This window comes from Pituophis catenifer, unplaced genomic scaffold, assembly GCF_029215685.1.
Source record: "Pituophis catenifer annectens isolate HBS135680 unplaced genomic scaffold, rPitCat1.0.hap2 SCAF_2, whole genome shotgun sequence".
Taxonomy (NCBI): domain Eukaryota; kingdom Metazoa; phylum Chordata; class Lepidosauria; order Squamata; family Colubridae; genus Pituophis; species Pituophis catenifer.
In genome coordinates this window covers 204006500-204033193 of record NW_027256882.1, presented here as the reverse complement: position 1 = coordinate 204033193, position 26694 = coordinate 204006500, and the positions used below count along the sequence as shown (strand labels likewise).

At 40.8% G+C, this 26694-nt stretch overlaps 1 protein-coding gene across 1 annotated transcript in view; it reads left to right on the top strand.

Annotated features, from left to right (window-relative positions):
- The first annotated feature begins 1125 nt into the window (after positions 1-1125).
- PSD3 (pleckstrin and Sec7 domain containing 3) overlaps positions 1126-26694 on the top strand; it is a 185564-nt gene continuing 159995 nt past the window's right edge. Inside the window, exons 1-3 of the mRNA XM_070935477.1 lie at positions 1126-1146; positions 9322-9433; positions 25434-26460. Coding sequence (XP_070791578.1) covers positions 1126-1146; positions 9322-9433; positions 25434-26460 — 1160 coding nt within the window. The remainder of the gene's footprint in view (positions 1147-9321; positions 9434-25433; positions 26461-26694) is intronic.

Below are 26694 nucleotides of genomic sequence, written 5' to 3'. Positions count from 1 at the left end.
TTTGATACTGTGTGCCTCTGACAGTTCAGGGAACTTTGTTTGGTTCCATTCAAATCAGTGGGATATAAAAAGGCTTAATGTATTTATTTCCCACTTGTTAACAGGATCCAGCCTCAATTCATGCCGATTCTCACAAATCACTTAGTCTTACACGCAGGACAAGCACACCCACGGCTGCCTTCTCCAACGCGGTGCACTCCAGACAAGTGCAACGTGGCTTCCATAATCCCACCTGGTGGAACATTTGGGGAATTTGAGTGCGTGTGTGTGTGTGTGTGTGTGTGTGTGTGTGTGTGTGCGTGTGTTGTAGTGCAGCCCTTTTGCAAGGTTCTAGTCGGGGGAAAGAAGGCTGTACAGAATTGCAGCCACAACGTGTAGTTAGTTGAATACACCCCTTACTCCTTTGAGTAAGCTCCTGTCTAGGGGAGCGCTATCCCGAGAATTAGTTCCTTCACCCTGTATTTTGCTTCATGGAGGTGGGGGGGTGGGTGTTGTGTTGTTCCCTTTCCCTCCTTTTAAATAAGTCCACGCAGGTACTCCATCCACGGATCCCAAAACTTCGGTTCCATGCAAGCCTCGCTTGATTTCGGGCAGGAAACATTTCCTCTCACGGCTTCGCTGCTCCTCAGTGCTCATGTGCAGGCCCTCGAAGGGAAGGCGGCCGAGGGAAAGGTTTCGCACATGCTCAGAAGGGTCGAGTCGCCGTCCCTCCGGGCTGGGGCGGCTGGCAGCGTCAAGCGAGGCGGCCGCTTCGGGAGCGGATGCCCCCCTCGCGTTGTCATGCCGACTCCTCGCCGCTGCCATCCTTCAAGCCCGTGTGAGAGAGCTGCTGGCGGCGGCAGCGGCGGCGGCGGCTGAAGCAAATGCCGGAGGAGCCCCCAGTCAAGTCCTCAGCCTCGGCTGCCGCCGCTCTGAGCGGCGCTTCGCGGCTTCTGCTTCTCTAACAAAAGGATTCGGCGGCAGAAAGGTGGGAGAAGCAGGACGCCGCGCGCGGGGCTGCCAGAGGCAGAAGCAGCAGCAGCAGCAGCAGCAGCAGCAGCAACCCCCGGGCATCCCACCCTCCTCGGACTATTGTTGCAGCGGGGGAGAGGAAAGGGGTGGGTGGGTTTGTCCGGGAGATGGAAGATGGAAGAAAGCGACGATGGGGTAAGGAAAATAAAAATAAAAACAAAAACAAAAAAACTCGCCTCCTCCCTCCTCCTCCTCTTCCTCTTTCTCCCCTGTGCCTTATGCCTTCTCCCCGCTTGGCTTTGTCACCCGAGATGCCCCCGTGGCTCGTTGCTTCTGCCCATCCACGCTGCCCAGGTGTCAAGCCGCTTCAATGCTACGGACCCCACCCCAAGAATCGGTGTCGTCCTCCCCCACCCCTCGCCCGCCCCGTGCCCGTGGACAAATGAATGGGAGACAAAGACGGAGCCGGCGCTGCCCTTTGCCGGCTTTGCAAGAATTAGGTCTCTTCGCTGTCCTGGTGGAAGCTCCCCCTCCCATCCCCCCCCATTTTAAGCAGATTTATGACTTTTGGGTGGAGGGTGGCGGCGGTGGGGAAGGGATATCCAAGCCTGGCTGTAAGAGTGAACCCGATCTAAGGTGGAGGGACCCGGCTTCGGATTCCGCTCAGATGTGACTTGGCTCAGATGTGCACGAAGTTAACTCGCCTCCCCTTTTAGACTCGTCTACCTGGTAGGGTTGTTGTGAAGGGAAGAATGGTGGGAGGACGAGTCAGGATGGTTCCATCTGAGTTTCCTTTTTATAATCATGTAATGAACATATCCTTCCAGCATTGTAGTTCAGCCCTGGATTTAGAAATCTTGGATTATTATTTTTTTCCTGTAGAACTCATTACATGTTTCTTCTTCCTTTCTCCTCCCCCACTTCCATCAAACGAACATTACTGATGTATTTGGCAGGTTTATTGCAGGCCTGAAAACGGGGGCATTCCTACCGTGCATTAAAATAAAAAAAAACAAAAAACAGTGCCCTGAACTATTTTTATTCTGTTAATATGCTTTGCAGTTTGGAGTGTTATAATGCTAACCTAAAGCATTTTAAGCAGACTTTAATAAAGCTAATTTCTACCTATCCGTTCAGAATCATCCGTGGATTAAAAAGTGCACAGGTATCTAAAATTTACAATGAAAGTGCTTCAGCAGCCAAAACAAACTTGCAAGTTGACATATTTTTGCATCTCATTTGCTGCGGTTGTCGCTTTGATTTTCTTCACCTCGGTTTGTTCCCCTGATCTTTCACCCTTTCATCTAAGAGCAAATCCCATTGCACTTTGGAAGCTTTCTTGTGAGTGGAGATGCACAGGGTGAGGTGGGCAATTAGATTTTAAATCTTTTGGGGCAGGACCTGTCTGTCTTTATGTAGCACCTCAATTTTTGATTACTCTCACACACTGTAAAAATGGTTAATTTGTTGAGCGTATGCAAATACGCATTTCCGCTCCTCGCATTTGCGCACGCTGGCTGTACATCTTGTAATCGCTCTCAGGTCTTTGTACATATGGTCTATTCTCGTTTTTCTGCTTGATTGTGAGCATCTGTCTGTCCCTGTTTGTTCTTCTTATATGCAAAGAAGCGTGCGAAAGAGCTTTTTCCCCTCTTCCATCTGATTGTTTGGCTCCTATTTTTAATTTGAGAGATCAAACTCAGTTTAATAGATTGCAGCGATGAACTAAGGGAGTTTGACCAATCAAGGTGCTTTCAAATGTTCATCAGTAGTTTTCTCCTGAAAGAAAGGAAAACTTCTTGGAAACCAGTGGATGTTGATATTTGGCTCTGTTTTCACAGCTGCTTGGCATTAAGGCACAGTCGTTATTTTAAGGGGGAGTAAAGCATAGATTTCAGCTGATTTCTTGAAAGGGGGAGCGGTGGCTATGTGTGTGTGTGTGGGGGAGACTACTGTGGCACTGCAGAAAGGAACAGAAGACCCCAGATTGTAGGACAGCAGGTCTGTCACAAATCAGTGAGCTAATACTACATAGTGCCATCTAGATTAGGCAACCCGGGACCTGCTGGATGTTTTGGAGTTCAGTTCTCATCAGGCCAAACATTGTGAGAGATGAGGGGGTAGGGGATATACATTTATATATAATGCAGGACTGTAAGCAAATGTTAAAGGAATGTCTGATTTATCCCAGCAGGATTCCAGGCTCTCTTCAATATTAAAAGGAGGAATGGTTTGGCTCTTTCCTTAGAGGATCATTTTACAGGCAGCAGTCCATTCACTTGCTGGAGAATAATTGTCAGCCCCACGAGGTAGATCAGACCAGGAAATCAAGCCCACAGGAAGATCAGAACTATATTTTAGTGAGTTTGGCTACAATAATAGAATCTTGTAAGCCTGATTATCAGTGAATCAGAGCGGTATCTGCCTGAACTGCTTCCAAATATTATCTTGTGTTCTGGGTCTTTAAATATGCATCAGCTCCTTTGCCTAAGTAATGCTTCTTGCATATTTATGTAATCTTTATTGTCTACTACGATTGTGTTTCCTATCATATGAGCAAAGGTGAGGTCATCTTCCATTCAGAAGATCATCTCCTGGTACCTAGATAGAAACAGCTGTATTTTTTGTATGCAGTATGCAGTGTGTGCAGCTTTCAAGCTTTCACCACAGTGACTTTTAGTGACTTTTAAAAGGCAATAGCATGAAAGTGAGTTGCCATTGCTCTTTTCCAGGATGGTCTTTATTTCTCAGTCTGTCCTACATATATAGAATGACTATGTGGTCTTCTCTCTATGTCCTGACCAGGTCTGATTATGACTGACATCTTCAGGATACTGCACATTGATTAGGTAGTAATCCAAGATAAAACCCATTGAATAGAACATATCCCACCAGCCAAATGTTTGGTGTTCCAGTGCTTGGAAATGCTACTAGATGCTGAGTGAGATGACTCCCTGTTGTAGATGTCTAATTGTTTAAACATGTATGCCTATAAGGCAGTGAATCCAAGCATGATGCATAAAAGTAATTGTGGCAAAAAAACCTGATGACTTTAAAATATGAAACATCTCTGTTTGCATCCATCTTGGCTGAAATCAGCTGATCTCTTGATAATTTGATACGTGACGGCTTTATTTGGCTTCACTCCTGTTGGCACATACTGTCTGAGTCAGCTGTTAAAAGTGATCTGGCAGAAGTATTTTGAATCTCTGAAAAAGAGGTTGACTGAAGCCCATTTGTGAGTTTATAGCAGCACAGGTAGGTAGTCCTTGACTTACGACCACAATTGAGCCCTAAATTTATGTTGCCAAGTGAGAAATTTGATAAGTGAGTTTTGCTCCGTTTTATGACTTTTCTTGCCACATTTGTGAAGGGAATCACTGCAGTTATTAAGATAGTAAGACGGTTGTTAAGTGGATCTGGTTTCCACATTGATTTTGCTTGTCAGAAGATTACAAAAGGTAATCATGTAACTCTGGGACACTGGGAAACCGTCATAAATGTAAGACGGTTGTCAAGCATCCGAATGAAAATCACATGACCATGGGGAATGCTGCAATGGTCATAAGTGTGAAAAATGGTCATTTTTTTAGTGCCATTGTAACTTCAAACAGTCACGAAATGAACTGTTGTAAATCAAGGATTACTTGTAATTTAGATTTATTTATTATATTTTTTTATTCTGCCTTTATTACTTTATAAGTAACACAAGGCAGCAAAACATACCTAATACTTCTTTCCTCAATCTATTTTTTCCCACAACAACAGCCCTGTGAGGTGGGTTGGGCTGAGAGATCGTGATTGGCCCAAAGTCACCCAGCCAGCTTTCATGGCTAAGGCGGGACGTGAACTCATGGTTTCCCGCTTTCTAGCTGGTGCCTTAACTACTACACCAGACCTAGACTTCCTGCTTCACAACCCTGTCTCAGGTAACCCAATTTTACGCAGATTTCTGAGAAATACGTTTCTTTGAATCTTGCTATGAGTTTGAGTACGCAGTGTGCTTTTTTCATGCCTTCACCACAGTGATTTCCTGATTGTAGTTTTAGATTCTGTTTTGCACATAACAGACAGTTTTCTCCAGTCTGAATTATTTTAAGATGTGTACATTTCAATTCCCATAATTCCCCAGCCAACTTGACCATTGCTGAACAAAAGTGCACAAATAAGAGGGTGGTGCACCTACATGATATAAAAAGTGAAAAATGGAAAATACTTAAGCACATTTAATAGGGGAACAGAAATGTAACCTTCGTTTGAAGCTTTTTGCACTGCAAATGATCAGGAAAACTACTTTCCATAGGGAAGAATTCCCACCCCCCCCGACACACATAGCTCTTCTGTTTTGTGAAAGATGTAAAGGTTTGTGTAACTGTGTGAATGAAAGTACTGTATATGTCAAGTGTATATTTGACTCAAATGCTATTTTTTCTCCCCTCTACGAGTTCAAATCAGGTCATTGGTAGAAGAAAAAACCGATAGCCAGAGACCCAAGTTGATGTCCATTCTTATCAAACTATGATACTGTCTCTATTATGCATACCAGATTCTAACCAGAAGTTCTTCATAAAATGACAGAACAATATAGGAAGTCAAATAGCTAGGCTGCCTGAAGAAATCCTGTGATTCTGGAAGACTTAATTGAACTTCTAAGGGAAAAGCCAGATTCTGATGAAGTCCCAGTTCATTGCTGATTCTGCCGGTTCAGAAGCTGATACAAAGAAAGGAGGAGCAATATCAGAAGATCTTCCAAGTCCAATAAAAGCCTTACTGAAACAGCAGAATGGAATAAGATTGCATAAAATGGCCCACTTCAAACAAAACACGCTGGGCATCTTCAATAATGAAAAATTACTGTGGTTTGAAAATGCCACTGTGTTTTGTTAACTCGGAGCATTGCTTTGAAGCCTCTTGTTAACTTTGCATCTTATGGTTTAGACCATAACTCAAGACAATTTTCAAACCTCAGATACAGCAAAAATAATTGTACCTGTTTTGGGCCTGAAGGTATCAAGGTAGCAGAAGAGTCATACAAGAAGAACCTGGAGAGTGTAAACAATGATTCATCCAGGATCTAGTGTTCCCCTTTTAGAAACACGAACAAAGATGATGCAGAAAGAAGCTGGAGCCTTGTTTGGAAAGTTTATGTTGCATCTGTATTTACAGTGTCCACTCAAGCATGGCTGAAAAAGAGGACATGAATTGCCTGTAGTAGGACCAAGATGCTACATAATTTTGCATAGTATCCACTAACATGTATTGATGCAAATTTAGAAAACGAACTAAAAAGAGAAATTCATTGTCCCTGAGAGAAGGAAACTGACCATTCAATCCGTTGTCCAAGATCTAATAGGGAAACATTCAACTTTTTTCAACTGACCGTGAACTATCTTTGTATGGGGTAGAGTACAAAGCGAGGACTGTTTTAAAAGAAGCCTGGTGCCATGCCATTATTACCCTATGCTACAACCAGGAGGCAATTAAAAGAAGTAAATTGTACTAAGTTCAGTGGAGTTTATTCTTAGACAAGCGGCCTGGTCTTTGGAACATTTTCCCAGATAAAAAGAGTCTTTGATATAAATTTCATCCAATGCCACCCAGGCTGGGTTAGGGATGTTTAAAAACTTCAAGTCTTAGACTGGTATCGGGAGGCTGTAAGGACTAGAATAAATGTAAACAAGGTCAGATTAAATAACTGCATGATGGAACTTACTGTTTATTGGGGCTTGATCTAGCTTGGTCACAGCTCCATTCTTGCTTTAAGCTAAAACCTTACTCTTCCTAAAGGAAGCTTTTTGATGTGTGGGTTCTCCTTTGCTCCATAATACCTACTAGAGAAGTAGCTGGAGGTTGTGGCTGAGTGGGAGAGGGGCTTTGGCCAACTTTGGCTGGTGTGCCAAAGTTAGGGATTGGAATAATTGGCAATAGTCATTCATGCACTGATCTTCTTGTGCATCGATTGCTGTATTGTGCTCTACATAAAATGGCCTTTGAAAATCACTTGGAATTTTTAACCGGACTAAAAGGTGACTGTTGATCTGCTGTGATGAATAAGGAAGTTAACTTTGATATTGATAGGCCAGATCTGTTACCAAAGTGACAAGAGAAAAAACATGTAATAAATCCCCAAGCAGTTATCCACTAGCAACTTGGCAGACACCTCCCTAAGTCACATGAGTATAAAGGGGGTGGAAAGTAAAGCAATTATACTTGTAGGTTTCTGTTAATGGTAGCCAGTAAAACTACAATAAAAGTAATTTTAGCCTTCTTGTAAAGCTGATTTCCTGGTTTGGTCTGTATAGTGGAGCTGACATCAGCTAATGGGATGTAGCAAATTTAGCAGTGACAAAGCTATGCTGTGTTGTGGTCATTGGTTACCAGTGTGCTTCTTAGTCCAGTTTAAGGTTTTGGTTTGTTACCTTGAAACCCTTTGATGGCTTGGCACTTGGGTGCTTACAGGACCACCTTTTCCAACTTAGATTTGGCTCTTCCTGTGCAAACTTTTAGGGAAGGATTTATGGAGGATTCCAGCCAGAAAACATGGCGTCCTGAAGATGACTTTGCTAGAAATATACAGGAACCATATCTTAGGGGCTGAAGCATCTTTAAGTCCAGAGCAATGAGGTAATATTTGAAAGTGGCTCATGCAGATGCCTCTCTGTTTCACTAGATATAAGAAGAAGGAGAAGGTACTGCATAATTGACTACACAGTTATTGTAGTCAATCTCAATAAAAGTAGTTTGAGCCTTCCTATGGAGTGGATTTCCTGGTCTGGTCAACCTAATGAGGCTGAAATCAATTTAGCAAGTCTGGTTATGTTATATTTTCTCCTCCTTCTAGTTCAGTGAATTAGAAAAATGTCTGCTTGAGCTTCTCGGCAAGTTCAGAAGAACCAATACACTTGGCTTGTTCACCACTCTATTGCTATAGCAGATGGGAGTTGGTAAGGCAGAAAGGGCGGCAGCTTTGCCTCTAGACACTAACAACCTGTACTTACCAATGTAGTTAAAAAAAATGCAGTTTACAATTCAGATGATCCTTGACTTATGACCACAAATTGGATCCATTGCTAAGTGAAGCAGTCATAAAATGAGATGTCATGTGACCATGCCAACTTACAGTAGAAATCTTGGCATTCCCTGTGGCATTGGTTGACCGAGAATCATGAGTTGTTAAGTGAGTACCTATCCCAATCCAAGCCATTCTACACTTAGTTCCTCCCAGCCCCGAGCCTCAATAAGGTAAGAGACTGTCTCCAACTTCTCCCACTTGCCTGCCTCTCACCCATCTCTGCCCTTTGGACATCTGCACTTTGTCTTGTAAACCATGTGGCCCTCAGACCAGGGGTAAAATGCTACTGATTTATATGGTTCTGGCGAACCGGTAGTAAAAAAAAAAGCTACCAGTTAATCCAAACCGGTATTTCCAACGATCAGCTATGCCACGCAATTTATATTCGCTAGAAAGCAGGAAGCACAGCTGTTCCCCCCTGCTGTTTTACTTACCTTCAAACGGCTCCTTTTTCCACGCAAAGTGCGTGTTTGGTGCAGACTGCACATGTGCGTGCAGTGTGCGTCAGGCATGCAATGTGCGTGTGTGTGCGCAGCATGAGTCTGGCGCGCACTGCGCATGCGTGGGCAGTGAACCGGTGGCAACCCGTGGAGGATTTCATCACTGCCTGGGACTGCTTGCCAAGCTCCGGGAAGCCTCAGCCTCAGCTCAACGCTGCCTACCCTAGCAAGTGCCAGCTAGCATTCATTTGCCCAGCTACTTTCTCTCACTTCTTCACACTGACCTTTTTCATTTTGTGCCCAGCTGAAGCAGAAGCACCTTGCTGCCCATACTATCTCCTTTTTAGACCTGGTTTCTGTGGGGAAAATTTCTTACATGGGACTTCCTGAATCTTTGGAAAATTGTGCTGCCTTCAGAAAAACTGTGCTGTCTTTGGAAAGCTGCACTGTCTTTCCAAAGGCTTTCCGAAGACACGGTACCTTGGTTCAAACATTGCTGTCCCTTGCGGTACACTTTTGCCCAGTTGAAGGTTGCAGGCAGACTTTTAATGCTACATAGATGAAGACTTGCTAGAGGAATCCTTCTCAAGACAGTGTGATTAAGATGGGTGCGTTAATTCTGTAGCAGTTTTAGTGAAAAGCAATAAACTGCAAGAAAAAAAGAAAAAGAAAAAAAAAGAGGTGTTGCATGCTGCTGAAAATAAACCTTCAAAATATTCTCTCTTTCTCTCTTAGATACTTTTAAAAGCCGGTATATGTATTTTTGAAAATCCTATTTCTGTTGCTTTGATATGGGGGATTGCTAGTGGGAGGTGTCATGGTGAAATGAACATGTTTTCATTCTATTTCTGTCTGCAGGGAGAAACATTTGTTTGGGTTAATGGTGCATCAGCTCACTCCCAGACTGTTGCCAAGGCCAAATATGACTTTTTATTTGGCGGATCAGAAAATGAAACTACTTCAGAATCTGGTAAGCACCAATGTTTCTACTCTGAGGCCACTTTCATCTCCTCACTCATTATACATATAATATTATTTTAACTTAGAGCTCATGCTGATTCTGAATTTATGAGGCAAGGGTGCAGCTTTCCCAACCTGGATGCCTTCCAGATGTGTAGATTTCAGTTTCCAGAATTCCAGGCATTGACCATACAGTAGGATACTCTGGTTGCTGAAATCCGTGCATTTGGACAGCAACCAGGTGGATTAAGAATTCTGGATAAATAGAGAATAACAATATCAATGTATTTCTTTAGGAACAAGTAAGGATTTATGAAAGAAGCTTCCACTCTTTCAACTATGGATATAACTGCCACTTTTCATCTGTACTACAGATGGTCCTCAATTTACTTCTACAATGGAGCCCAGAATTTTGGCTACGAATTGTCGCAGTCGTAAATTGAGTCACCATGTGACCTGACTTGATTTTATGACTCTCTTTTGTTTACAATGGTAGTTAAGTACGCTTCTGTGGTCATTAAGCGAGTTGTATAGTTTTTAAACAAATCGCATGGTCTGAAGTCCAAATCCAGTTTATCCAATGCGTATTTTGTGCTGGAAAGCAGAAAAAAACATTGCAAAACATGATCGTGTGGCTTCGTTATGCTTCAACCAATTGTAAACGTGAACCGGTTGCCAAGCGCCCAAAATGTGATTATGTGACTCTAACTATTGTAATGTTGAGGATGAGTTGTAATTAACTTTTTTTGAGTGCGTCATAACTTTAAGCGGTTGTTAAGTAATTGGCCATAAATTGAGGATTTCCTATAATGATGTAGATTTTGATTCAGCAGGAGCCCTTGTTAGAGGTGTACTCCTTAGCTAGCATAAGCAAAGCACTGAAAGAGTTCTAACTTGTTAGGCTACAGAATTTCCTATTAAAACATCATGTTCATTTTATTCTCTAAAATACATGACTCTTGCCTGGCTAGCAACAGTTAAAAACTACATCACTTCATCATATGCACACATACACACAAACAAATATGGATGGAGTCAGCAATTCATAGTACAAAAACTAGTTAATGTAACCACTGTGCTATCAATGAATGTTAACAGACATTCAATCAATCTATCTATTTGGGGGACTGGACTGGGCTCGCAGACCTAAGGCATGTAGAAATTGTCGATAACAATGTTCCACCATAATAACTTTAATAAAAGGTCCATTTGTTAAATAAACAGAAATAAAGCATTGTGAATAAAATACACAAGCTGCAGTAGATCTGGAAGGAAATATAGGAGGTAAGTCCACTTGCCTGAAGTAGTTTTTATTTAGTTTAAAACATGAAATTGGACCCTTTGAAATCTTGGAATTAACTGAGCTGTTAATTTCCTAGTGTAGTAATAGCAGTAGTCTACTCTAGTGTTTCTCAACCTTGGGAATTTTAAGAATTCCTACAATTCCCTAGTCAGCATAGGTGGGAGTTGGTCCATACATCTTAAAGTTCCCAAGTTTGAGGAACATAGGTTTACTGTATCAATATTTATTCGGAAACTGAACTTCACAGTGGATTTTCAGGAATTCTGGATTGCAAGGCGTAGAGTTTTTTTTTTATTTATTTATCTCATAATACTGATCTTAAAAAAGAATTGGGAAAAGCTGCAATGAGCAGTCGTTATTTTACCATTCTTTTTCAATTAGCTAAAGAACTTCTGCTTTGCTTCTAGCCTTAAAACTAGGTACAGTAATCCTCAATTTGCAACAGTAATTGAGCCTAGAATTATGATCATAACTTGTTATTGTTAAGTGAGTCACCACATGACTGGACCTGACTTTATGACACTTGGCAGTAATTATTAAGTACACGAAGCAGTGATTAAGCAAACAATGCAGTCATTAAGCGAATTCATAAATCCAATAGCGCTCTTTTTGCTGGCGACTGGAAATAAACACCAGAAAACATGGAAAATCATGGTCACAGGACACTGCAAACAGCTCTAAAAATGAGCTGGTTATCAAGGGCCCAAAATACGGCATGACTGTGGGAGGGAGGTGCGGCCATTGTAACTTTGAAATCAGGTAATCAGCCCCCTTTTGGGGAATGTCTATCATTACTTCAAACAGTTGCTAAGTGATGGGCCGTAAATCAAGGATCAATTGTAGATGGTTGAGAGATGGTTGATGCTGGATGAAAAGATCTTGGAACTTATATCTAGAGGATCACTGCAGTAACAACTGTTGTGGCCTTTTGTTCTGTCTATAGCTGCCTTCTGCAACCTATGGAGTGATTCTTAAAATAATTGCAACTGTTAGTTAGGTTCTGTGTTTGAGCATTGGCAAAGTTTGTCAGTTTGTGGAATAAACTTCCTAATACCACCTCCCACAGTCACACAGAGCCACTCATTCTTTACAAAAAAAAACCTAAAGAAAGAAGTTTAGCTCATGAAAACTAAAAGAGCATTTATTCTAAACGAATGGAGAAGAAAGACGCCATTGATTCTTTGGGGAGATTGTAAAAACATTGATTTTTCAAGTGAAAAAAAAAACTCCAAAGTGCCTCATAAGAAATATTTGCCTACTTTCAGAGCTTGGCTGGTGCCAGGCAGAGTTTTTAATGTGATATTTGTTTATGGAAAACTTTTGACTGAAATGATTCTACTAAGTCAACCTCTTCTTCGGAAATCATAGCACTCTAAATGTGGTGATTGGACACAAATCAGTGTAGATGGGAAGGTAAGACAGCTGTGATTAGATAACTTAATAGTAAGGATTTTAAAGTAACTAAGTAAAGTAGTTGGTCGGTCATTTGTCTTTTAACTGATTGCTTAAGCAAATATGCATAGTCCCAACAATGTGGACATTTCTTGGAGACATAGAAGGAAATGCAAGAAAACGTAAATGTAATAAACCAACTTTGTCTCAGTGAAGGAAATCTTACGGATTGGTCTACTTAAAGTTTTTTTAGCAGCAGCAAGCTATCACTACCCAAAATAGCACTAGTGATAAAAAATAGCTCTTGTTGATCACCTTGGATCAGTAATTTTTCTTCAAGGATTTTTCTTCCGTCAAAATGTCATTACCATACCTAAAAGGGGGTGAAAATTTAGGTGTGTCTTATACACCGAATGTAGCCCCACCCAACCACTGGCCCCCACCCTTTGGCCTCTGCCTCCCAGCAGTTATCTCCTTGCAGCAAACAGCAAGAAGAAACAGCTCCTTTCAGCTTCAGCACAGCCTAATTAGCACGAGTTGATTGGATCAGCCTCTGGATTCTCAACTGTTTTGCTCTCAGCTGTTTTGCGTGGGCCTCTGCTGCTTGCTGCAAGGAGGTATATTGTTGGAGCAGATTTTTTTTTCCTTGTGCTAATCAGGCTATGCTGAAAATGAAAATGAAAGTAAAGCTTGCTGTTTGCTGCTTGCTGCAATGAGGCAAAAGTGCTGGGAGGCAGAGGCAGATTTCTTTTTCTTGTTTTCCTCACCAAAAAAGGTAGGTGCGTCTTATAGTCCGGTGTGTCTTATAGTCCAGTGCGTCTTATACCCCGAAAAATATGGTAACTTATCAGAGATAGTTTCATGTATCCAAACTACTGTTTTGATTTTTGTTCACTTTTTTTCATTAGGGAATTGCACAAATGAAGAAATTAATTTCATTTCTTCTCTTGAAATTTCTCTTTTCTAAATATAATTTCTTTTGAATTAGGTCTGATTTCCTCATTTTGCGAACATACTTTCTTGACATACATTTAAATGTAGAGAGTATTGCTTGGCTATGATACCTAAGCAGATTATTCACAGGTCCTCAGCATAGCATGAAACAATCAAGCAAGCCATTTACTACGGGAAAATATATGGTGACATCACATTATGGTTGTTTGACAGGAGATTGGATTAGAAGAAAGATGGACTAAATTTTTTTAGAAATGCAAGTCTAAATTGCATCTAGCATTCTAAGGATCTCATATTACTAAAGACAGTGAATTACTTCATGTATAATAATAATATACAGATATAATTGATTTTTTAAAAACAAGATAAAAATTCAAACTAGACAGTGAATTAGTTCTCAGACTTGTAGAGGTACCCCTTTAGTGTGGCAGGGTTAAATATGGATGCCTTAGCCACCTAGTTTCCAATCCTTTATTCAGACAATTACATCATCAAGAAAAACTGTTGAAAAGTAAATATGTATTTATTAACTTTAAACGTCTGTGCAACTCCCAAGTGATGCTGGGTTTTAAATTAAAAGTAACAAAACAAATACAGTAAAAAAGAAAATTTACACATGTGACTGGAGCAAATGTGTATTTGCCAAAGGTTCAACAACTGAATTTGGAGCACAACCATGGTTTAAATATTTTTATATGAACTCTTCTAAGATGGGAGCCATAAGTATTTCGGGGGGGGGGGGGACTATTCAAGAGACCAAGCACTGCAAGAGAGAAGGTGCATTTCCAGGGCCCTTGACAGGTGACAGTGTTTAATAGAAGGGACCTGGAGTGTCTGCCCACTACCTGATCTCATTGTATGTGCAGTAACCACTGGTCTCTCAGATAATCAAGTCCTATATCATGAAGGATGTTATAGGTGAGCTCAGCCCCTTGAATTGCACACGGAAGCAAACTGGCAACCAGTTCAACTGTCTGCATTTCCATTATCATGGGAACCAGCAGTCAGCAGCTACAGTGATACCAGTTGAAATACTGTAAAGACAATCTCAAGGTTAAATGAATTAAAACAACTAATTACATTATAATTCAATTAATTATTTTAATGGACCAGCTCTTATTATGAAAGAGTCCCATGAATGATGTGTTTGTGTATGTGTGTATATACCCGGCACAATTCATTACATAAAGACAGATACTGGAGCCTAAAACAGGGTTTCTCAGTCGTGGCAACTTTAAAATGTGTGAACTTCAACTCCCAGAATGCTGGCTGGGGAATTCTAGGAGTTGAAGTCCACACATCTTAACGTTGCTGAGAAACACTGGTCTAAAGTATACAACAAAACTTTTCAATGTGTTGGTCCTTTCTAAATGATACAGACATTACAATCATCCACCCATCAATTTATACCAATATTTTGTTGACAACTTTTAAAATGTATGAACCTGGCTTAGGAACTCTGAGAGTAAAAGTCCACTCACATTAAAGTTGCCAAGTTTGAAAAACATTGATTTATACTTACAGCCCCAATTTGTCCATCTGTCCCAACTCCTCTTTATCCCCGGTTCTGAGACTCTCCCCTTGTAATATCTAGGCTCTTATTCTGATTATCTTAAATAGGAATTAGGTTTGAAATGGAGAATATTCATAAGTAGAGGACTTTCTCCTGTATAATATCAATGGCCATCTTAGTAGGATAGAGAGAAATAATGCCCTTCAAAAATTGTTAATGGTTAGCAGGAAAATAATAGTAATTTTCCTCAGAAAAGGAAAATGTTTTGGGAAGAAAATTGATACTTTTACTTTCTTTATACCAAGAGGTTCTGCTAAAACCTTTAGCTTTGTTGTTCTAATCTTTGTGGTAGGCTTTTAGTGCAGTTCCAATTTTTCAGATTATTAATGACACTGATTATTTGATTTAAGCTTGAAACCTTGTTTATTAAAATTTAACAGTGAACACATTTGCTTGGATTGTGCCCAAGAAGTGCAAAGCAAGCTGCATTAAACTGGAGTAAGATTTTAAGCTGTTTCTCCCCCCCCCTAGTTATTAACATATAAAAGCTATTTCTTTAATGTTTGAAGAATTAAAGAAAATTCCACTTAAAGTCATATGAGTCTTAAAACTTTTTTTACCTGGTGCCTTTGAATCTGTCTTTGTTGTTGGTGACTACTGTACATAGGCAAGTCCCTATAGATATCTTGGTAAGATTTTTGGAAACAACAGACTAATGTTTGGCTTAGAGTCACCCAGCTGGCCTTGTCCCTATAGCAGAACTATAACTCACAGAGATAATAACTAAGAAACACTTTGTGGAATGTGTCTCTGCAGATTTCTTTCCAAAGCATATTCTTCTGCTGGATGTAGGAATCATACTTAATTGAGGAAACATCTACAGTAAAATAGATAAGAGTTAATTGCATTTCCTTTCCCACCTCCTTTATGAGGTAAACAACCAGATTGACCTGAACTAAATGTGTAGTATAGTGCCAAAGACTTGGTTTACTATACACGTTGAGCCATCAACCAGTTTTTGGGAAAGCAGAGAGGTTAAAGAGCCACATGCGGCTCCAGAGCCACAGGTTGCTGACCCCTGTCCTAGAAGTTTGTCAGACTAGTGTGATTGGTTTCAAATACCACCATTATACCACAGCCTTGTGTCCACGTACCCCCTTCCACTTCTTTTCCATCTCTGGTTTAAAAAGAATAAAAGGAAACCACCTGTTTCTCATGTTTATCAAACACGGACATTTAATTTGGCCTTCAGTTTCCTTCTCTTCTGTGTTTTTGTGACGGCTGAAACTGACAAGGCAGAAAACGAGACTCCTGAGACCACACCAGACTGTTATATAAACACAGTGTGGGGACCATCAACAGTCCAGCCTGCCAAAAGAGCTGCAGGCAGTTTGTTACAAGAAAGAGAAGTGTGTGTGTGTGGCGGGGTGGGGGGGGAGAGAAAGAAACTGAGGATTTAGACCTCGGGCTCCCACACATGTGTATAAGTACGTTCTGTAGAAGCTGATTGTAGTTGCTGTGGCTATTTAGTTTCTGCAATCAAAAGTATTTTATCTACTAAAGCTGAGTCCTTGACTTTCCCATGACAACGGTTGAGTGCAGTTTGAACTCTTAGAGAATAAGAATTATTGCACTGCCCACATGCAATCCTTGATTATTGTAACTATATTTTCTATTATGTCTGCTTTGTTTTAAAAGAAACTTTTTTTTTAGCTCTTTTGCACAAGCTGTCCTATGAGACCCAGGTAATTGGAAGCAGTCAAAGTTAAAACAATTTGTGGCCTGATAAACCATTGCCATGTCCTGCCTGCTCCAAATAATACTAATATGCTTAACTTTATCTGCAGCCGCTCCCCATTTAATTGCATCCTGCAGTCCAGCTGCCTTTGCTTGTCTTAATTTATGTGTTCTATAGACTTTCTCATGTGTAGCATACAAACCATGCTGCTCATTTTCTGAGAAGCATTAGTGACAATATTGTTATTGGCTCTGTATGCTCTCTGATAGCGCTGTATAAATTGTATACTAACGGGACTGTAATTTCTTAGGATAATTATAAACACAAGTAGTCCTCGAGTTATGACCACAATTGATCCCAAAATTTCTGTTGTTAAGTGAGACACTTATTAAGTGAGTTTTGACCCATTTTATTGCCATAGCTTTCTTGCCATAAGTGAATCATTGCAGTTGATAAGTTAGTAACCCGCTTTTTAAGTAAACCTGGCTTCCCCATTGACTTTGCTTGTCAGAAGGTCGCAAAAGGGATCACATGATCTTAGGACACAGCAACGGTCATAAATATGAACAAGTTGTCAAGTATCTGAATTTTGATCACATCATAGGGATGTTGCAAAGGTCGTAACTGTGAAAAATGGTCATAAGTCACATTTTTCAGTGCTGTTGTAACTTTGAATGGCCACTAAACAAACTGTTGTAGGTCGAGGACTACCTGTATCAGCAGTATTGTACATTCATTACCAAGCTGGCCATGGAGAGAAAAATCAGTAATGCACAGGACTAAAACCCTAGCACAACTACTGGAGATCTGATATTAATGACAAAACCATGAAACCTAGAAACCTGCCCTTTTCTTTTTATCCAATGCCTGAATTATCTCCCCAGAACAATCCTGTGCTTTGTGCTTTGCATGCAGTTTCTCGAAGTCCAAATACATATAAAATTCTATCGTTCACCTTGAATTTGGTGTGCACAAATAGGCTCCCAATCACAAAAAAACCCACAATTATTTAGCACAAATCTTTCTTTCTTTCTTTCTTTCTTTCTTTCTTTCTTTCTTTCTTTCTTTCTTTCTTTCTTTCTTTCTTTCTTTCTTTCTTTCTTTCTTTCTTTCTTTCTTTCTTTCTTCCTTCCTTCCTTCCTCCCTTCCTCCCTCCCTCCCTCCCTCCCTCCCTCCCTCCCTCCCTCCCTCCCTTTCTTTCTTTCTTTCTTTAACAGGAGAGAGCTGTGAGTGACAAACTGTCCCCTCATCTTTTGTACACTCCTCAAAGAAAAGGCTCAGTTCTGATAAAGTACCTACGCTGTCACGGAGCCTCTGCTGCTGAGTAAGACCGAATTTCCAATGTCATTCCGTTTTTCTGCTGCTGCGGCTCTTACTGCTGCTGCCGCTGCCACTGCGGATATGAAATACAGTTCCCTCTCTTTTCACCGATAGTCATCTCTGCCAGATCAAAAAAAAAAAAAAAAAAAAAGAAGACGAAGAAGAAGAAAGAAAGAAGCTTACGGTAGCTCTGCTGCCTTAAGGTAGCCGAGGTGGGCTCGTTTTCAGCTGTAGCAGGAATGCGACTGCGGTCCTTTCTCTCACCCCCCCTCCCCGTTTCATAATGCTCAGAAGGCTTCCATTTACATCACCCTGTGTGCATTGCAGAGCGCCCGTGCGGCTGCTGGCGCTGCCTCAGCCAGGAAATTTGAAACTATGCTGATTCCAGTTGATTTAGAACGGGCAGCGTTTACCATAAGCTGGAATCCTTATTAGATACACTGATGATTTCACTGACCAATGGGTAACTGCTGGAGCTACAGTAATCTTTGTGAGTAGTCAGCCTCTGTTCAGCCGAATTATATCTGTTTGTTCTTGTTGAGCGGGGTAGGACTTTCTAAGACCCATGTGCACACTCACAACACGGATGTCAAACCATTTTGTTCATCTCTTTAGCTTTATCCGATGTTTTGCTTCCTCCGGTTGATGACTCTGTCAGTTAAGTGGCCTGCGGCAATTTCTGAACATTTCAAATAGGGGAGGAATTGTTGCAGGCACCACGGATCATGTATACACACGTATATATATGTCTGTATATATGTATATATACACCTTCCAGTGCTCTGTCAAGTTATGAATTCTTAAGGATATATATCGATCATTAGGAAGGTTGTGGCTACTTCCAAGCTGTGGTTGCTTTATGGCTCACTTTTCTTATGCAGCTGTAGACCTCCGGGCTATCAATACGATCAAATGTAAAGGGGGGGGGGTGTATGTGTGGGGAGTGGGGGGGGAGAGACAAGGGGGTGGAATCATAACAAAATGGTTACCTGGAGTGGGTTGTGAGGAACTTACGCAGTTCAGTTTTACTATCCGGCTCCTTCCCTCTTTCTCGGTGGTGAATTAGCATCTGAATCGTGTTCCTTTTCTTGGGAGACGGTTATTTTACGTGGGTTGGGGGTGTGTGAGAAAGGAAGGATTGACGTGATGCACTCGCTGCTTTAACCAGACATGATGCTCTGTGCTTGATGGAGAGGGGGAGGGGCATCCCTTAAAGTGCTGGTGGCTTTTTTGAAACTTTGCTGCCCGAGGGGAACCCCACATTTGGACTCTTCTCTGGCAATTGCAGAGAACCTTTCAGTCTATTATTATTATTATTATTATTATTATTATTATTATTATTATTATTATTATTATCATCATCATCATCATCATCATCATCATCATCATCACCATCAATGGGTGGTGAAAAGACTAGTGGTGGCGTGAGGCTGGCTGCACTGCACCATCAGGCCACAGAATAAGTTGTGGATTTTGTTTTGTGTGAGTGAATAATCAAGTGGGATGGCCTTATGCCTTTGTTTCCAGCTGATAAATAGCCCTTGAATTCTTCTTTAGAGAAGCAAAGTCTTTGCCACAGTGCCTGGCATGAAATAGTAATGTCTTACATAGTGCTTAATGTCTACATAGTGCTTCTGAGTATACCAAATGCTTTGTGCTGCACTTTCGTTAATTTAGTTCAGAGATCTTTAAACTTGGCAGCTTTAAGACTTGTGGACTTCAAGTCCCAGAATTCTCTAGCCAGCTATGCTGGCTGGAGAATTCTGGGAGTTGAAGTCCACAAGTCTTAAAGCTGCCAAGTTTGAAGACCTCTGATTTAATTGTTAGACTTACTGCCTTAATATTTCTCAAGGAGCTCAAATGGTGTTTCTCTAGATTTAGTTCTTCCTGTTTCATTCTGACCACAACCTTGGAGGTAGATTGGGCTGAGAGATAGCAGTTAGCCCAAAGAAGTCTGTGAGTTTCTGTCATTATATATGAACCTGTCCCCCAAATTCTAATTCCCTGACCACAGCCCCACACTGTTTTTAGTAATGAAGGGATGCAGTGGGATGAAGAGCTACCAGAATACAGGTAGTCCCCAATTTACAACCATACGCTTAGTGACCATTGACACAATGGCACTGAAAAAAGTGACATGGCCATTTTTCACACTTATGAATATTACTACATCCCAGGGGTGAAATGTTCCCGGTTCGGACTGGATCGCCCGATCCGGTAGCAATGCCGGCGGGTGATTCGGAGAACCGGTAGCAAAAATCCCTCCCCCCCATGCTCAACTGAGTCACACGATCATCAGAGGCTTTTTTTTTTACTTTTTACTTTTAAACGCATTTTTTCTACAACCTCTTCCGACAAAAAAATGCTTTTAAAAGTAAAAAAAAAAAAAGCCTCTGATGATCGCGCGGCTCAGCTGGGATCCTCAGAGGCTTTTCAAAGCATTTTTTTCTGCAACCTCTTGGCTGAAGAGGTGGTAAAAAAAATGCTTTGAAAAGTCTCTGACGATCCCAGCTGAGTTGCCTGATCGGCAGAGAGGCTTTTCAAAGCATTTTTTAAAAAGCCTCTCTGACAATCCCAGCTGAGTTGCCTGATCGCCAGAGGCTTTTCAAAGTATTAGAAAAAATGCTTTGAAAAGTAAAAAAAAAAAAAAAAAGTTGGCCCACCCAATCACATTACCACCACCACCACTAAGCCACGCCTACAGAACCGGTAGTAAACATTTTACATTTCACCCCTGCTACATCCCCATGGTCACATGACCAAAATCCAGATGCTTGGCAGCTGATAAAGGTTGCAATGTCCCAAGGTCATTTTATCACTTTTTGCAACCTTCTGACAAGCAAAGTCAATGGGGACTCACTCAACAACTGTGTTACTAACTTAACAACTGCAGTGATTCACTTATCAACTGTAGCAAGGAAGGTCGTAAAATGAATAAAAATTCACTTAATGACTTTCTTGCTTAGCAACATAAATTTTGGGCTCAATTGTGCTCATAAGTCAAGGACTACCGGTATTGACTTGTGCTTTGGCTATCAAAAGATTGTGTGGAAGATGCTTCACTTAATTTGGGTTTTTCAAATTATAACTCACATGCCATTATATTTGTATAAAGAAAAATACTTCTTGGTATCTAATAACTGTTGTGCATACTAAACTATGTGTATAGAAACCAAAACTTCTTTCAGACTTAAGGGTTTATTAGCCAGAGATCCTATGCTGGTTTGTTCTATTCCACAAAGGTTTGCTTAGGGCACAGTAAGTTGCTTTTCTACATAACAGTTGCAGAACTAACTTGAACTTAAGATCCTGCTTTTTAGGCAACCTTGTTTATTACTTCAGTCGTTAAGCACACAATTAACATTCCACACACCCCTCGGCCTCACTGTCATTCCACATTTTTCAATTGCTTCTACATTCCTGATTGCATCCAACTAGCTAAAATTTTCAAGTTATGACAAACTCCAAGCCTGCACAATTATACATTTCAACTTCTTAATTTCTAGCAGCATCACCAATGTAGAAGTAAAGCAGTATATGCAAAACAAAGAACAAAATAAAGCAAAAACAAAAAGTTCACAACACCTTTGTCTAGGCAAAGGCACCATTTCACCACAGAAATGAATAACATATATTTAAAGTAGAAATAATAAAATGACTCCCTGTAATGAGATGCCGATACCGGGCATATGTGGAAAAGATGCCTTAATGCATAGCACTACGCCAGTCTGAGCCTGATGTTTCCATACTGGTTATCCTCAATTTACAACCACAATTGAGGCTGGAATTTATGTCATAAGTCATTGCAGTTGTAAGTTGAGTCGGACCTGATTTTACAACAATTTTTACAGTGGCCATTAAACAAATCACACAATTGTTAAGCAAATTGTGTGATTTGTTGAATGAATCGCGCTTCCCCAATGAGTGTTTTTTGCTGGAGATTGGCAAGAAAGGTTGCAAATCAGATGGTTCAGTTGCAGGACACAAAAACCAGCTGTAAATGCGAGCCAGTTGTTAAGTGTTCAAATTGCAGTCCCATGACTATGAGGGTGGTGCAATGATTGTAAGTGCAAGTAAGTCACATTTTTGAGGCGGTCATAACTTTGAACCATCATTAAGCAAATGGTTGTAAGTTAAGGGCTACCTGTACTGATTCCTAATCTCATTGCCACCCCTTACTCACCAGCGGTGGGTTTCCAATATTCTTACCACGGGTTTGCTGCATGCACGTACGCTCGCTTCGTATGTGTGTGCGCCTTCTGGGCACATGCCTGGCCTTCCTCGCATGCTCTTTGCTCGCTCGCTTGCTCGCCTTACGCGCATGCTCCCGGCCTCAAAAATGTGCCTAAATAGGATGGCATAGAGCCGGGGCGGGGCCTCCCGCCCACCCTTAATCTCCGCTACCAGTTTGCCCGAACCAATATGAACCGGCTGAATACCACCTCTGTTACTCACCGTATTCCATCCCTGTCTGGATATCTTGCTCTTCTTCCCTTTAGGAAGGACAGAACAGAGAAGCAAAGAGAGAGAGAAACAGGGTGAAAGAGTATCTCCATAAGAAATTCCTTGCACGATAGCCTATTTATCTTTCTTCCCCCCCCCCAAGAGTCTCAGCATAGATGGGGGTTATAGAAGATTCCCACCCATCCCAAATATTATAGGAGTACAGGCTTGTTTAACCATAAAAAGGATAGTTTCCTACTCTGGATTTAGTGGGAGCCCTTTTGCTGGCCTTTAACAATGACCTCGTATAGGATTTCCTCAAGGAAAAGATGGGATGGGAGGTCTGATTTTGAAATGGCCAGGTAGCAATGCTTGTATGCTCTGCATTTTGAAACCACACTTCCTTGCTCTTTGGCATGCAGCCATTCTCTGTATTTTGCTGCTCCCTGCAGCTTGATTGCAGTTTTGGCTTAAGCAAAGTCACAGAAGGTGTTTTAAAACAGCAGGCTGGAATCTTCAGCACATGTTTTTTTTCCATGTGGACTATTCTTTAAAGAACCACCCCCCTCCCCAAACCTAGCAGGTGAATGCAGATGGGATGGAGTGGATTTATGAATGAAGACAAAGAAAAGTAACAAGGATGGAAAATGGATCTGTTCACTTGTATTGATGAACTGCTGTGGCTGGAAAGGGATGCATGTGGGAATCTGCCAAGCACTGCTGCTCTTTTCCTGATTGCTTTGGCTTTTCACCTGCTTCAGATTCCGGTTGGATAAAATCAATTATAAAATATGTCCTTTGATGTAAATTGGATTCTAATTATTTTCTTCTTGAGAGGTTTTATAAAAAAAAAAAGGAAAAGGCAAAGACACAACGTAATTAGCAATCATAACATTCCTGTTAACAGCAGCATAATGGAAATGTGAAATAATAGATTTTGCCAGCCCTGCAAATAGTGTAAATGAATGCACCCATGAACCTTCACCTGTTGTTAGAGGAGAATCATTTTAATTTATGGTAGCCAAAAAAATCAAGAGTCTGTTAGCATATTTTTTCCAACTAATAAATCATACTCAAACACATACGTTTCCATTAGCTGCAGCTTGCTTTTTATGAAGGAAACTGCAGCTCACCAAAGAGCTTATGCTTTTAATAAAATGTTAGTTGAAAAGGAGCTACTAGATTTCTTTTCTACTTTTTAGGCTGTCCAAGGCAAATGGGGAAGATTACTGGCTGAAGAATAAGAGGTGTGGGAAACAAATCTGGACAAAAAGGAACGAAAAAGAAACTCTAAAAGTCCCTGCTCTAAAATTTGATTGCATTGTTATCTTATCAAAGAATAATTCTCTTAATTCAACTATACTTTTGGTTTTTGCCATTTTATATTTTGGTTTATATGTCTCTACCAGTATTATCTTCGCTGACGTGCATGAAGAAGCAGCCATTGATGACAGGAGATATATTCCCCCCCCCCAAACTTTGTTCCACTTGGCAAAGGTGCTGTCTTTATTACAAGCCCAATTTGGTATAGCGGTTAAGGTGCTGGCCTACAAACCAGGAGATTGGTGACTTTGGGTCACTCTCTCTCAGCCAAATTAATCCACCTCAGGGAGGAAAAGATAATTGTGTTTGATGCCTTGAGTTACTTATAAAGTAATAAAGGAGACATAAAAATCTAATAAATGAATAAAATAGAAAGAAAGCATTAAACCTTTTCTCTCAGTATTCAGGAGGCTCCCAATAAAGAATGATAATCTCTGACAAGTAAAGAAAAATTGAAATATAAGTTATTTCTAATATAATAGCTGATGGAGCTCTAGGAATGGTAAGATATGTCTAGGCTATACATGGTGGATGAATAAGTATCCATTCTTAATAATGTTATGAAAACCATTTGGATGTAGTAGTTAAGGTACCATGCTAAAGACCAAGACCCTGAATCTTGCCTTAGGCACAAAACAAGCTCATTCTCGTAGCCCTAGAAAGGAAGCAATGGCAAACCACTTCCAAAAACACTTTGCCAAGAAAACTGCAGGATAATTTTCATCAGTCCCAGAAACAAAGTAGAACAGAGCTGCCTACAGTCTAAGTCTCACCTAGGGACAATTTTAATCCTGAAATATTTGCTTCATAAAATCTCAAGTATACATAGAAGCACATAAAATCGTATGTTGTAAGTGAGCATTTGCAGTTTAAATACAATGATTGTGTACTGATAGAAACTAATGGATAATATGGTTGGTTTTGATCGATATAGCTTTGTGGTTACATGGATATGATAAATAACTTTCATAAATTAGGAAACGTGTTGGCAACATGAGGGCCGTGTGTGGCTTCTAGCACTCCATTTGCAACCCCAAGAATCCCAAAATAGGCACTTCAAAAATGCAGTGGTGAGAGTAGGTTAATTTTTAGTAATATTCTGTGATCAAAACTCTAAAGCAGAGGTATTCAAACTTGGCAGCTTTAAGACTTGTGGACTTCAACTCCCAGAATTCTCCAGCCAGCTATGCTATGCTATGCTGGCTGGAGAATTCTGGGAGTTGAAGTCCACAAGTCTAAAGCTGCCACGTTTGGGGACCCCTGCTCTAAAGTAAGGATAGGCAAGAAGATGAAGACCTTGGTGATGGAGAGCAGCAACCTCACCCATTCTTAACTTCCCTCAAATCCCCAGAACCGCAAAAGAACTCTTTTCTTTAGAAATAACATTTCCATGTTTTCGGAAGGCTTTGACTGAACTGCTGACTTGTTGAAATATTAAGCTTCAGTCTCTGACTTGGAAAAGGTTTCCTGCCTCTGCCTTAGGATAAAGGTATTCAGTAATTATAATGTGATGACACTCAGCATGTTCCATTGGCTTCTTCATACATACAGCTTATAAATTGCTTTCCAGTTATGAAATTACCCACTTCTGCTGTGAAATTCTCTATCATAGAACTGACTGTGTGAGCTTTATAGGGCAAAGGATTTTCTTTCTTGCCGTTGAGTGAGTGATTTATGAAATTAGTTAATGAATTAGAGTTTCCTTTAAAGAGTCTTCATCATTTTGGTCTACTGAGAATCTTCTGTTAAGAGCCCCCAAGGCTCCCTATGAGCAGGATTTAACATTAAATGAATATATTTCAATATGTGCTTTAGCTGCCTTGACTTGGAAAGTTTGTTATCCAAATATGCCGTGCCTTAAAGACAAGCCTGGAAAGAAATATTAAATAAAAAATGACATAATGCCAAAGAGGCCAAAACACATCACTGTTTCCATTTAGGAAAAGAGTAGGCACAATATTGCTAATGGAATTAAGTGGTTGCCTTTCTCTTTTGCTCTCTATTTATTTATTTGGTTTTTGCAGGTAGCCATGGAGGTAGTGTTCTTCTCCCACAAAACATCAATGAATTCCCGGAATACGGGTCTGTAGAAGCCCAGACCCTGGAGAAATCATCTGAGATTTATGGGGAAGACATAACAAGTACTTTGGATGGACATCTGAGTGATCAGATGCTCTGCGAACCTTACGAAAATGGCAGTTCTGGTGATGGAATGGAAACGGCTTCTGAAACATTGCAAAGCCTGTCCAAAGAGGAAGAACAGTCCCAGCTTCTTGACAAACAGAGTGAGGTTTCTCAAGATTTAGAATCAGAAAAGGCCAAGGATGAAGGCAGTGAAGTTCCTGGTTCAGAGATGCAAATGGAAAGTGAGAGAAGGACTGGGACACCAGTTGAAGAGGCAGACAGGGAGAAGGTTCTTGCAGGCCAGGAAAAGCCTTCAGAAATGCCTCTTCCATCTGAGATAATGACAGAGAGGAAATTGTACTGGATCACAGAGGAAGACTCTATGATCTTAACCATGGAAGTTCAGCCTGCAACCTTGCCAACTTCTGGTGGTGGAACTGAGGAAGTCCAGAAAATATGTGAAAGGAGTAGTCGCATGCTTTTGGCTGGTCCAAAGGATGAAAACCTGGAAATTGATGGTGGTGTCAGAGATGCATGGGCAGAATTTGAGCGGGAGTTTGCCATGGGTGATACAGAGAAAGCAGAACTGTTCCCCGAGAGGAGGATATCAAAAGAGGCAGCAACGAACAAACATGTGGAATTTCAAGGGGTGGAAATTCTTTGGATACAAAAAGCCGAGGAACAGAAAGAAAAGGAGGACTCTGAAATAGAGAGTGTAAAAAGGAGAACTTTCTCCAACTTGTCAAACCATCACACATCACACATTCCTTCCACAGGATTCATTGGCTTGCCCGATCGCCCTTGGAATGTATCTTGGAAAAACCTCAAATCACTGACAACCTCGACAAAAGGTGAAGAAGATGAAATTTCTGGAACTAAAGAAAAGGATTGGGCTCAGGAAGGAAAGTCTGGGCCAGAGAAGGACAGGTAACAACAATTACTAGTATTAATGTTTAATGCAGGGGCAGCAGAGAACATATTGATGACATCGATTTTTTCAGTCCTTTAAGAATTTGATGATATGTGAGTCCATCATTGTTCTGGGGTGGGAAGGACAGAGGCATGGCTGTTTTAATATTTCAAATTTTGTAGTGCTGTTCCACACAAAATATGCAAAGTGGTGGAGCAAAGTACTATTTATAGCAACAGTACATAAACAAC